The 13,116-nt window shown below is 53.0% G+C and overlaps 1 protein-coding gene across 3 annotated transcripts in view; it reads right to left on the reverse strand.

Moving 5' to 3' along the window:
• Positions 1-1,431: 1,431 nt before the first annotated feature.
• MYH13 (myosin heavy chain 13) overlaps positions 1,432-13,116 on the reverse strand; it is a 59,857-nt gene continuing 48,172 nt past the window's right edge. The window contains exons 29-40 of one of the 3 annotated variants that reach the window (XM_053212498.1): positions 11,866-12,062; positions 11,299-11,482; positions 10,752-10,917; positions 9,726-9,850; positions 8,645-8,953; positions 8,365-8,568; positions 6,904-7,029; positions 6,450-6,620; positions 3,687-3,791; positions 3,504-3,599; positions 1,949-2,083; positions 1,432-1,539 (exon numbers count right to left, since the gene is read on the reverse strand). In XM_053212498.1, the coding sequence (XP_053068473.1) occupies positions 1,528-1,539; positions 1,949-2,083; positions 3,504-3,599; positions 3,687-3,791; positions 6,450-6,620; positions 6,904-7,029; positions 8,365-8,568; positions 8,645-8,953; positions 9,726-9,850; positions 10,752-10,917; positions 11,299-11,482; positions 11,866-12,062 (1,830 nt within the window). In that variant the 3' untranslated portion in view covers positions 1,432-1,527. Of the gene's footprint in view, positions 1,543-1,948; positions 2,084-3,503; positions 3,600-3,686; positions 3,792-6,449; positions 6,621-6,903; positions 7,030-8,364; positions 8,569-8,644; positions 8,954-9,725; positions 9,851-10,751; positions 10,918-11,298; positions 11,483-11,865; positions 12,063-13,116 lie in introns of all 3 variants that reach the window. The other 2 variants (XM_053212497.1, XM_053212499.1) reach the window with 2 other exon arrangements.

Below are 13,116 nucleotides of genomic sequence, written 5' to 3' on the forward strand. Positions count from 1 at the left end.
AAATAAAACTCAACACAGCAGCCTCTTTTTTCTTATTCCAGTCCTTAGAAAAGAACTTTCGTAAAAAAATTTTTTTTTATTCTCATCAGGACATACTTGGTGTCTAGGTATGGAAGATTCTCATTCATTCATGCATCCCTTCATTCAAGGACCAGGATTCTGATGTAGAGTAAGACACTGGAATGCACTGGGAAGGTTATAGGAACGTTCTTTCTTTCTAACTCAGAAATCTGGGGGCCCAGAGCTTGGATGTGGGGAGCTAAGTGCAGACGTGTGGGGGTGGCTCATCGTTGGGGGGAGCCTCGAGTAAACTGGGGAATGTTGGAGCCCATGGGGATTCTGTTGTTGTTGTTTTTTTTTAATTTTTTAATGTTTATTTATTTTTGACAGAGACAGAGCATGAGCGGGGGAGGGGCAGAGAGAGAGGGAGGCACAGAATTGGAAGCAGGCTCCAGGCTCTGAGCTGTCAGCACAGAGCCCGATGTGGGGCTCGAACTCACAGACCTCGAGATCATGAGCTGAGCCGAAGTCGGATGCTCAACCGACTGAACTACCCAGGGGCCCCTATTGGGATGTCAGAAGGGAATGGAATTCTAGAGGAATTTTTTTGATGACCCTCCTCCCCCACGCCTGCATGGTGTAATTAAGTCCTCAAACCAGCGGAAGCCGCTTAGAGACACAGCCCAACCCCAGACTGTTGTCCATCTGGTCCCAAGTCTTACACTCCACCCATGTCCTGAGGCTTACCCCTCCCCACTGTGATGACGGGTCCCTGGAATGCTAACTGTGTGCCAGGCTCTAGATCAAGGGTGCTTCTTTATTATCTTATTTATTTCTCAAAATAACCCTATAAAGTGCATTGTTACACCCCCGTTTTACACGCCAGGTAGCTGAGGCTTAAAGTCATGAAGTGACTTGCCCCAAATCACCAAGCTAGTTAGCGACGGGGCAGGTCTGGGACCCACGCAGGTTGGCACCCTGGGGTGGCTCTTACATCATGTGCCTACGTGGAGGCAAAACCCACCGTGTGAGACTATGTGCTGTGCGGTGAGTCTGAAGAACTGTGATCTTATCTTCTCAACACGGGACAAGCCGTAGCCTGTCTGCAACACTTCTAGATACGAGGGCACCAATATTGGCCTGATCTGGCTGGCTTGTTTCGTGGCTTGAATGGAAAGGAAAACAAACATGCACATGTGAATGCTGGAGACGAACAAACTCGTTCTGTGTGTTTGCATTGCTATCATTACTCTTATTGGGAGGGCTGGACTGGGGCTGCTTTCTGGGGGCCTTGAGAAGGACCTCCGTTTCCTTGTCTGCAGAATTGAGGAGGTTGGGCCCTTACTTCTTTATATGCACAGCAGACTCTTAAACCACCCCGAGCAAGCAGAATGGATGAACACACAGATAATGAACACACAGAGCCGGAGAGACGAGGAGTCAGGAGATTTTATTCCTCACAACATTGTGCCTCCCGCCATCGCCCATCTCCTGAGGCGTCCCATGGCAATGGGCGTCCGGAAGGCCTCATTCTTCCATCTTCTGTGGGGAAAAAAACAATTAGGGAACGAGTCAAACCAAAGGCAAGGTGGACTGTTGCCTTCATGTGGAACAGCCGGAAAGGCACGAAAAAGATTACGGAGTGGCATGGTTTCCCCCTTGCACATCATAAAAACAAAGCCGGGAGCCCCTGAGGATGGGCGAGCCCCCCCCCGAGAAAGTAGGGGCTTCCTGGGCAGTGCCTCTTACCACAAAGAGGGACAGGGATGATTACATGTCTGGCCCCCTTGTCCCCCTCTGCCCCATGAGCCTGGAGCCACCGGGGGCCTGGCCAAGGCGTGGCATCTGTGAGTTCAGGGCCAGCAGCGGGGAAGAGGCTGCAGCCTACGTCCTCCACACTCTCCCTGGGGTGCTCCCCTGGTCCTGGTCTCGGGACGTCTGCTCTCACCTGGCTCCCCACATCTCGGCTCTTGGCCCGGAGCTTGTTGACCTGGGACTCTGCAATGTCGGCCCTCTCCTCCGCCTCCTCCAGCTCATGCTGGACCCTCCGGCACTTGGACATCTGTGTGTTGGCCTGCTCCTCCTGTGGAAGAGAGAGGGGCTAGAGGCTGAGGAAGCCCTTCACTCTGGCTCTGAGGCTCCGAGTCCCTGCGGGGCCTTGGGGGACACTCCCAGACCCTGATGGCCGATGCTGTCTGATCACGTCGAGGGTACTGCTGTCCTAGGACCCCCGCCTGTCCCCTCACGTCCCTACTCTGTGCTAACACCCCCACTGGAGCTCTTTGGCGGGGACCCCAGTCCCGAGTCCTCCCGAGGCACCTGGAAGGTCAGAGGCCAGTAGCCCAACCCTCCCCCCCCCCCTGCCCTGGCCTCCTCCAGCCCTTGTCTGCCTGTGGCCTGGCCACTGTGCACGTCTGTCAAGGGCGATCTGAGGGTTCTTGAAGAAGGTGGCCTCCTGGGAAGTCCTGCTGCGACTGTGCTAATCCAATGGGTACAAATCCCTCCCCCATTTAATCAGTTCAGATCTGCTTCCTTGTGGTCAGGATGGAACCGCCAGCCCCTTGGGCACGGAGGAAAACAGGACAAGGAGAGAAACCATATATGCTCAGTCATTTGTCGACAGCAGGGTCTCCTGGTGTTCCTCAGGACACCAGTCTGGTGGGCTGCTCTACATACAATAAAAGGTTCTGGGGTACTGGGTGGCTCAGGTCAGGATCTTGCAGTTCGTGGGTTCAAGCCCCGTGTCGGGCTCTGTGCTGACAGCTCAGAGCCTGGAGCCTGCTTCAGATTGTGTGCCCCCCCACCCCACCTCTGTGCCTCCCCAGCTCATGCTCTGTCTCTCTTTCTCTCAAGAATAAATAAACATTAAAAAAAAAACGGTTCCGAGTTCCACTAAGGGTGAGCCACACTACGTTCTAGAATATTCTGTCCACTTTGAAGGGTGCATTTCACGTCACCTAAAAAATCTGAGAAATCCTTGAAAGCAACCAGTTCAACTCTGTTTAACCTGGAGTTTCCTGAACTATTTCTTTTCTGTAAAATAAAAAGTACCCCCCCTTGCCCTCCCCCTGCCCCCCCTCCCTGAAGGTTCCTGCTAGTAACTTCCCTTAGGTCTATCTGATCAGGGTGGCGGGTGGCAATTAGAGAGGGCAGGAAGGATAAGGCCCTGGGGACCAGGGATGGGGGCAAGGGGGGGATGCCGTGAACCAGGGTAGGGGGGCTTAAGGTGAGGCTGTGGGGTACGCTGAGCTGGCTGGGGTGTCAGGGCAAAGTGAGGCCGGCAGGGTGGGGATAGGGGATAAAATGAGGGGGCTGGCCATGAGACTGAGGCGGGAGGCACCCAGGAGGTGCAGCTGGGGTTTGGAGGACAGGCTTGTTTGACACAAACCAGGGGAGGGAGGAAGGGCAGGTGTCCCTGAGTCGGCAACCTACAAATAAAACCCCAGGCCTCTGGCTCCGTGGACGTGGCCCAGGGCTGGGGGTGCTGGGGCCCCCCTACTCACAGCCTCCTCGGCCTGCCTCTTGTACGCCTTCACTTTGGCCTGAAGCTTGTCCACCAGGTCCTGGAGCCTAAGGATGTTCTTGTGGTCCTCCTCAGCCTGCGAACACAGCGCCGTGCCAGGGTCCCCAGACCCTCCTCTGCTCCCGAGGGGGCCGGCGCTCGCGGAGGCTTTGGAGCCCCTTACCTGGTACGTCATTTCCTTGACTTTGCGCTCATATTTGTGAGCTCCCTTCAGAGCTTCGGCCCCCCTCTTCTGCTCGGCGTCCAGCTCACTTTCCAGCTCCCGCACCTGGGTTTGGGGGGGGAGAGAGCACAGCATCCGGGTCGGAGCCCCTGTGCTTCTCCCGCACACGTGTGAGTGGGGGGCATTTTCGGGCAAACTCGGGATCTTCTGATGATAGTTTGTAAAAATGTCTCCTCCTCATGCTCAGGAACCACATTTTTCATTTATTTTTAGTTATTTTTTAAAAATGTTTATTTTTGAGAGAGAGAGAGAAACAGAGCATGAGCGGGGGAGGAGCAGAAGAGAGAGGGAGACACAGAATCTGAAGCAGGCTGCAGGCTCTGAGCTGTCAGCACAGAGCCCGAGCGGGGCTCGAACCCACAATCCGTGAGGTCACGACCTGAGCCGAAGTCAGAGGATCAACTGACTGGGGCACCCAGGCACCCCGCTCAGGAACCACACTTTGGTCACAAGGCCACCACGGTCTGTGCAGTGGCTTTGTGCAAACAATAGCAAGATGTCCTCCTTGGGCAGTGACAGCTCTTAGGGGCACACGGCTGGGCTATCAAGCCGGGCTCTGCATAAGACGCCTCTTTCTGTGGGGCCAGCAGCCCGGTGAGGCCTGTGCTCTGGCCCCGACTTGTCCCCGCGGGCGAAGCCGGCAACGACCATCTGGGGTGGCCCTGATTCCTGGTTAATGAGAATGTGTGGGTCATGGTGAGAGCCTGGGCCAGGAACGGTCTGGGTGTGTTGAAGGGCCTGGTCCAGCTGATTGATGCTGAGCAGGTCAGGGGCTGCTCCTGAGAATGAGTTCTTATGTGTCTAGGATGGACATTATAATTCCTTCCCCACTTACCTCAAATGTGGGGATCAATTAGACAAACGAGGGGCGCCTGGGTGGCTCAGTTGGTTAAGCGTCCGACTCTTGGTTTCCGCTCGGGTCATGATCTTACCGAGTCCCGCATCGGGCTCTGTTCTAACAGTGTGGAGCCTACTTGGGATTCATTCTGTCTTTCTTGTCTCTCTCTGCCCCTCCCCCACTGTGCTGAGTCTCTCTCTCTCTCTCTCAATTAAACTTAAAAAAATATCAAAGTATGTGCAAGTATGTTTGATAAAGCGCTACATAGGTGTTGTTCATTTCATAGCTGCCTCTGCCTTTCCTGAAGTCTTGAGAGGATAGGTCAGCCACTGAGAACACGGGTCGCTAACTAGCCCCGACTCCACAGTCCAGGGACCGTGGCAGCCAGTCCCCGGGAATCCCACAGACGGCCACAGACGGGGGCAGCTCAGGCCTTGTGGACTCACCAGGTCAACCTTGAAATCCACCAGTGGAACGGGGTAACTCCGGGCACTGTCCCAAAACAGATCCCTGCGACTCCTGGCCACCCCGCAAGCTCTGGGAAGCTTTAGGTTCCACAAAACGCGAGTGCTTCTGGCAGTGCGCCTGTGGCCTCTGCGAGGTTTACAGAACTAAAGATAACCGGCTGGCTGATATTGGAGGCCAGTCGAGATGCCTCGTGTGCGAGGGGAGGCTGGCCGAGGAGGGCTCCCTGCCAACCCAGGAATCAAAGAATCATGGAGGATGGCATGGGATCTAATCCCTCCCTCAGTGGAGGGATCCGTGAGAAGGACAGACCTAAATTCACTTAACACTGTATGACTGGGAATAATTAAAAAGAAGCATTTAAAGAATTTTGGAGGACAGCGCTTAGCGCGGAGCCTGATGCGGGGCTTGAACTCACAAACCGTGAGATCATAACCTGAGCAGAAATCAAGAGTCCAATGCTCAACTGACTGAGCCACCTAGGCGCCCCCTGGTGTTGACTTTTGTTACTCACATGTCCACAGCTGCCTCGTTTTTAGCCAAAAGTTCCTTTTTACAGCGTGTATGTGCCGGTGACATCCTTGGGAGGCTGGCATGAAGACTGACCGCATTTGAGGCCCTTCCCTGCTGGGAGAGGTCATCTCCTTCCCTTTGCCAGCCCCTCCCGCCCTTCCCCACCTACGTTTCCATTTCCTCCCTCTGGGACAACGGGGACTTTCTACAAACTCCCCCCAAACCCCAGCCCTTTTCCAGAACTTCGACTGGTAGTGGAGCCCATTTTCAAAACAAAAGAAATAAGAACCTTCACAGGTCTAAAAGGAGAAGCAATGGGTACAGGAAACCAAGGGAGAAATTAGCAAAGAAAGGAAAACAAACACAAAGAAGTTCCCAGATAATGAAAGAGCAGGATTCCCTTGGGCAAGGCGGTGAAGGTGAATTCTCCCGCGGGCATTGGAGGGGGGAGGGGGAGGAGGGGAGTGGGGGGAGCACCAGTCTAGGAAGGAGCACAGTGTTTTGGACTGCGTTGGGCCTGGGAGAGCTGGAAAGGAACAGGAACCAGAGGTAAAGAGACACTATAGACTTTAGGTAGGTCGGGCCACTGCTCACCAAAGTGGAGGCTGGCCCCAAATGGGGCTCCCACCAAATATGTGATTTTAAGAATGTGAAGTATATTCCCCCTTATTTCTGTGGGTCCCAGTTCCCATGAAAACAGGACGTGAACATTTGCAAGTGTCATTACCCCAAAGCTACCGAGGCATAAGCCTTGTAAAGTGGGTGGGGCTGTGTGTTGGGCTGTGGGAAGCAGCGAATGTCTGGACCGCGGCTGTGCCCCAGGTGGCGAAATCCGATATCACTTGGAGAGCCAGAGTCCTCTCCAGCCGCCGCCCTGCCCGCCCTACCCGGTTCTCCAGTTTCTGGATCTGCTTCTTCCCGCCCTTCAGGGCCAGCTGCTCAGCCTCGTCCAGACGGTGCTGAAGGTCCTTCACCGTCTGCTCCAGGTTCTTCTTCATCCGCTCCAGGTGGGCGCTGGTGTCCTGCTCCTTCTTCAGCTCCTCGGCCATCATGGCCGCCTGATCAAGCGCATGGAAAGTATCAGTGGGCCACCTGGCATCCCTACCCGGCGCACGGGGAGGATGCCGTCAAGGTCAATACTGAGCGTGTTGGTCCCGCCTCCCTCATTCAGTCTGCACCACGAGGCACCTCCTCCCCACGTTGTCTCTGCGGAGGCTTCATCTCATTCCCTCTGCTGACGGCAGGTCAGCCGGAGACGAAACCCACTTGCCTGGTCTCGGCTTAGAAGCCCCTTCCCCACCAAGCCAAGCACTTGCTCTGAAAAGAAGGAACGGAGCTCACATCCGTGATGGCCTTCTTGGCCTTCTCCTCCGCGTTTCTGGACTCCTGCATCGAGTTCTCCACCTCCGCCTGGCACTGAGCTATGTCGGCTTCCAGTTTTTTCTTGGTATTTATCAGGCTCGTGTTCTATAAAAAGAATCAGATGCCAGAGGTACAGGTTGTATTTGGACGCTCGAAATAACCGAGAGGGAGAAAGTTGGGTGGGGAAGGAAACATATCATGATCGTGTTTCTTATTTGCCACACGGGGATTTGCTGGATGCTCTTTTATTCTTGACTGAACACAAGGTCCTGAAACAGACGCAAGAACTGCACATAAAATAATTGGTTAAATGATACCAGTAGATTTTCCCATAAATGAGGAAGAATAGATTATTCAGTAAGAGGCGTTGGAACAAAGAAAGGATGGGTAGCCATAAGTATATAAAATGTGAAATTTGTTTTTGTTTTTTTTTTTTTTGAGGGGGGTGGAGGGGCACAGAGAGAGAGAGAGAGAGAGAGAGAGAGAGAATCCTGATGCAGGGCTCAAACTCATGAACCGTGAGATCATGACCTCAGCCAAGATCAAGAGTTGGATGCTTAACCAACTAAGCCATCCAGGTGTCCCTAAAATGGGAAACAATTCTTTAAAAAATTTTTTTAATGTTTTATTTTTGAGAGAGAGAGAGAGAGAGAGGGAGAGAATGAATGAGTGGGTGAGGGACAGAGAGAGAAGGAGACACAGAATCGGAAGCAGGCTCCAGGATCTGAGCTGTCAGCACAGAGCCAAATGTGGGGCTTGAACTCGTGACCATGAGATCATGACCTGAGCCAAAGTCAGACGCTTAACTGGCTGAGCCACTCAGACACCCTGCTATTTTTCTTCTATTCATGTGCTTGTATTGTCTATACTTTGCAACAAATAATTAAAAAAAAAAACTTTCATAAAGGTAGGGGTGCCTGGAGTGCCTGGGTGGCTCCGTTGGGTAAGCGGCCGACCGGTGATTTTGGCTCAGGTCATGATCTCACAGTTTGCGTGTTTGAGCCCTGCATCGGGCTCTGTGCTGACAGTGCAGAGCCTGCTTGGGATTCTCTCTCTCTCTCTCTCTCTCTCTCTCTCTCTCGGTCTCTCAAAGATAAATAAGTAAATTCAAAGAAATTAAAGAAACTTTTACAAATGTAACAACATAATTATTTTGAAAGACAATTCTCATTTTCCAAGGTTGTGGCTTGGATGTCTCCTCCTCCGGTCTCGTTATGTAATAATTCATCCTTGCTTTCTCTGATTTCCCCACAACGTGCATCACCTTGTGTCTTCAGCTTAAAGACAGCTCAGAAATCTGGCATCTGGAGCGTACTTATTCCAAGAACGAAAGCTTAAGGCGACTTGCTCTTGACCGCTGGTCTGGGAGGAAGGGAGGGTGCTGCCTTCCACTGTATGGGTGGCCTGCCTGCCCCCCGGTGCCCCTCCGGACGGACGCACCTGCGAGTTCAGGAGCTGCACGCGGTCGCTGGCGTCCAGAAGCTCCTGCTCCGACAGCCTGCGGGTCCGCTCCGTCTGCTCCAGGGCCGCCTTCAGCTCCTCCAGCTCCTCCAGCAAGAGGCCATTCCTGCGCTCCACAATGGCCAGCTGCTCCTTGAGGTCCTCGTTGCTCCTCAGGGCGTCATCCAGGTGCAGCTGGGAAGCCTTCAGGGAAAACCTGGCGTGAGGCCGGAGCCCAGGCCGAGAGCCCCCCCGGGTCCGCCAGGGCCTGCGCGCTGACCTTGAGCTGGCCCTGCACGGTGTGCAGGTGCTTCTGGGTCTCTGCCACCTGGCGGCTGGAATGGCCCAGCTGGATCTCCATCTCGTTGAGGTCTCCCTCCATCTTCTTTTTCAGCCTCAGGGCATCGTTCCGGCTCCGGATTTCGGCATCCAGCACGCTTTGCATGGCCTCTGCGGCCCGCTGGCTGTTTCTTTTCAGCTGCTCGATTTCTTCGTCCTTCTCAGTGACTCTGCGGTCAAGCTCGGATTTCACCTGGCTCAACTCCAGTTGGATGCGCAAGATCTTGCTCTCTTCGTGTTCCAGGGAACCCTGATGAAAGGAGACGGGTGACTGGGTGGGCAGCTGTCTTCTCAAACGTCTGTTTTCCTCCCCGTTACGAGAAAACGGGTGTTATTCTACCCGTTTTACAGAGAGCCAGAGGTCAAGCAATTTGCCCCCAAATGACCCTCCCAGTAATGAAACTGGAACTAAAACTTTGTGTCTGTTATTAACAATTTTATGTCTTGGGGAGGACGGAGCATCTTTTTGAGTTAGTAAAACCTTTATTGGGTGTGTCTATTCTAAGTGACCATAAGTCAGGGGCCACTTATTCTCCAAAATGACAGGGTAATTGCTTTCCGGTCGTCCTGCGTTATGCAGATTTCCCTAGACGCAGCTCGACTGTCCACCCGCCCTGCGCTGGCCACACTGACCAGGGCATCGGGACACTGAGCCTATATGTTGCCTTTACAGAAGTCCCAGTGGCCAAAGATGGTTGTGTGTGACTGTCAAAACCGAGCAATTCTGAGACAGCTCTCAGGACGTTTGATGATGGATTCTTGCTTCCTGAGAGGAAGACACTGAGGGCATAATGAACACATTTATTTATTTTCAAAAGGGGAGATGTGATGAGCTGAGCTGGAGGGGCCCCGGGAGGAGAAACACAGCACAGCTGTTTCCCCGGGGATGGCTGGATGTTAATTCCCATGAAGCCTTGGCATCTCCTGGCAGGAGACAGCCCCAAAGGCATGGTCTAGTCAGTCCCCCCTCCTTCAGGGTCCCGCCCTCCTGAGCTTCCTCCCGTCTTGCCCCAGACACTTACCTCCACCTCCTCCAGGGCCACCTGGAGGTCTGACTTTTCTTGCTCTACCTGCTTCTTGGTCTTTTCCACTTCCTGCAGATTCTTGCCAGTCTCTGCAATCTGCTCGGTTAACTCGGAAATCTCTTCTGCAAAGGACAGGCTCGATTTAGATCGTTTCATCTGGTTCCAGTTGACAGGCGAGGCATTTTGCCAGGGATTTTGGGGATGGGTGACGCATTCACGTTTATATAGGACAGGATACAGTGGGACCCTTCAGGTGAGGGGTCAGCAGGACACAGGTTTGTTGCCTCACCTGAACTCTGCAGAGAGGAGTGGTAAGAACAACACCCTGTGGCCCTTAACACTTCACAAAGTGTATAACAGGGTCACGGTGAGGGCCAGAAAAGGAAATTTGTGGAGACGATGCATAGAATATAGGATCATCGTCTTTCGGAGCCAGAAGGAGTTTTAGGGGGTGTAGGATCTGGTCTGATTTTGCAGATCAGGGGTCTGAGGTCCTAAGGGATTTAGTGATATGCTGGAGGACACAACGCCACGTAGAGACGGAATCCATGGGGGAACTTGTTCTCCAAGAAGAGGTGAGCTTAGCAATTCATTTTGCCCTTTGTGCTGCAGAATGAGACCTTGGTGTGATTGCTATACATGAGCAGGGCTGAGCTCTAGGGTCAGCTGAACAGATGGGAGGGTTTTGAGCGACCGCGGGAAGAAGAAAGAGGGAGGAGGCAAGAAGGGGTACGGGTGCAAACCTGGGGTGCGGAGAGAGCTCACCTTGCAGATTTTTTTAAAGCTTATTTATTATTTATTTGGAGAGAGACAGAGACAGCATGAGATGGGTAGGGGCAGAGACAGAGAGAGAAGAGAGAGAGAGAGAGAGAGAGAGAGAGAGAGAGAGAATTCCAAGCAGGCTCCACGCTGTCAGCACAGAGCCCGACACGGGGCTCGAACCCACGAACTGTGAGATCACGACCTGAGCCGAAACCAAGAGTCGAACACTTAACGGACTGAGCCTCCCAAGCGCCCCATCACCTTGCAGATTTTTATTCTCCCGCCTCAGTGTCTCCAGCTGGTCCACCACCTCCTCGTAGGCATTCTGCATCTTGAAGATTTCAGTACTAAGTGACCTGGATCCTTTCTGAGCGGCTTCCAACTCAGCCTGACTCTCGTCCAGCTTTTGCTTCCACTCTGCAAGGACCTGGGAGATGACCAAGGGACACGTGAGCAGCAGAAAGGGCCAGGGGACCCGGGAGAGCCCATGAAAACAAGGAAGCTTGTGTCAGCAATGCCAGGGTTTCACCCTCCCGTCCTGGGGCCCCAAGAAACAGGTCTAGATCACGGGCCCCAGACTCTGCTATTCCCACAGGCCGTCTGCTGGGTTCCTATAGGTGTTTGGGTTCTCCAAGGGAACCTGAATCAGCTTGCTCTAAAAATTCACTTTGGAGAGACAGTCACAAAAGCAGAGAGGCGTTGTAAATCCCAACCGCCTACACTGTGATTTGCTGCTCAGAGGGTCTCCCTGATGTGTGGGCATCTCACACATCCCAGCGTGAGAAGCCGGGGCTCTCGGGGGGCAGACCTTATCCAGGTCTCTCTGCTTCCTGTCCAGGATGGCACGGGCTGTGTTGGTGCGTTCCAAGTCCAGCATCAAATCATCCACTTCCCCCTGAAGCCTCTGCTTGGTTTTCTCCAAGGAGGCGCACTTGGCACTCACTGCCTCTGTGTTTTCCTCTGCTTCCTGGAGCCTCTGAGCCAGCTTTTTCCTAAAAGAACCAGAGTTTCCCCCCCACTTGGCAAAGGTGGACTATTTCAGAACTACCTGTTAGACCGGATGAGGAGGAACAGTCTGTTCAGGACTGGAACTTGGTAAGACCAAGACTTGGAAGGTCATGAGTGGACAGGGTCTAGGTATCACCTGAAGAATTGCTAAGTGCTGGGTGCAAAGCAGGCCAGCGAGAAGCCACCAAAGCAACAAGGTGGAGTGGACAGTCCCAGGGGAGGGACAGGGATGCCCCGTCTGAAAGCTTAAGAAAACTCAAGGGTCTGGAGAGGAAGGAAGAGAGAGTCTCTCAAAGTAGGAAGAATTCTCTGTCTCTTCACTTGTGTCTTGGGGTCACCTCTCCCGCCGTAGCCCGGGACCCCGTACTTGGCCTCCTCCAGCTCCTCTGTGCGCTGGATGGCGTCCGTCTCGTATTTGGTCCTCCACTGGGCCACCTCGCTGTTGGCCTTGGACAGCGCCCTCTGCAGCTCGGCCTTGCCCTCCTGCTCCTCCTCGTACTGTTCGCGCAGCAGGTCACAGTCATGGCGGGCTGATTGCAGGGCGTGGGCCAGTGCACTCTTGGCCTGCGACAGTATGATGGTGAGGCTGCAAAGGCGTCTATCTGGCCATCTTCCAAGCTAAGGTATTTCCACTTTAAACCAGCATTTCCCAACGTGAACCATTCCCAAGCTGCCTTCACAAAGCTTTGCCACACCTCCATACATCCCGTCTCATTTAAAAATTTTTTAAAGCTGACTCCCTTATTATATTTAAATACGTGCATTTCAAAAGTAAACCTTTACACTGCATTAAATCGCAAAGCGTTAGCATTTGCCATAAACAGGAGGGAACCGTTAGAATAAACGCCACGGAGATAAAGCCGAGTTATCTACCCATCACCTTCTAGCTAGGTACTTCCGGCCGTGGCTCTGTGGCTGAGGCCTCCTCTCTGTATAACGAAAATAAGCACCTGCTAGAGAGATGGTGTCCAACTTGAGATCTTTTCCTTATGTAATCAGAAGAATTGAAACAGAACGAGAAAGGAATAATTGTCTCCTTGTTTGATGCAATGTTAGGGAAAGCTTTCCCTGAGCTTAGGTGCTACTGTATCCCGGCCTGAGGACAGCCTCGTTCCTATAGTGGATCTTCTCGCTGCTTGTTCGTACTCTGCTTCTTGCCACAACCCCCACCCCAGCCCACTGAAGACCCTTAGCATATGACAGGAAGATGGCAGACAAAAAGTGCTCGTTCTTTTTTTAAGGGTATGCGGAGCTCGGGAGAACTCTGAAAGATTGCCTTGTAAATCTTGGCCGGTGCATGGCAACCTCAAAAATCACCGAATGCAGCTTTGTGGACTCCTGGACTCCCATTCTAACGCTTGAACACACATCGGCAGCATTTATTAGGCACCTGCTGTGTGCACTGTTCTACGCACTGTACCTACTGTTTACCACGAGGGAAAAATTATTCTTGCCTAGGCATTTATAGATCAGTGCGGGGGAGGGAATGGGCAGGATGGACATAAATATCTCGATATTGAAGTCAAGAACATGATGATGATGTGCATATTTATGTACGTGTCCCAAATGTGTCCCTAAAGCCATGCGGTGTTTTTGGAGGAGGAGAGCTTAAGAGCGG

This window comes from Acinonyx jubatus, chromosome E1, assembly GCF_027475565.1.
Source record: "Acinonyx jubatus isolate Ajub_Pintada_27869175 chromosome E1, VMU_Ajub_asm_v1.0, whole genome shotgun sequence".
In the NCBI taxonomy this organism is placed as follows: domain Eukaryota; kingdom Metazoa; phylum Chordata; class Mammalia; order Carnivora; family Felidae; genus Acinonyx; species Acinonyx jubatus.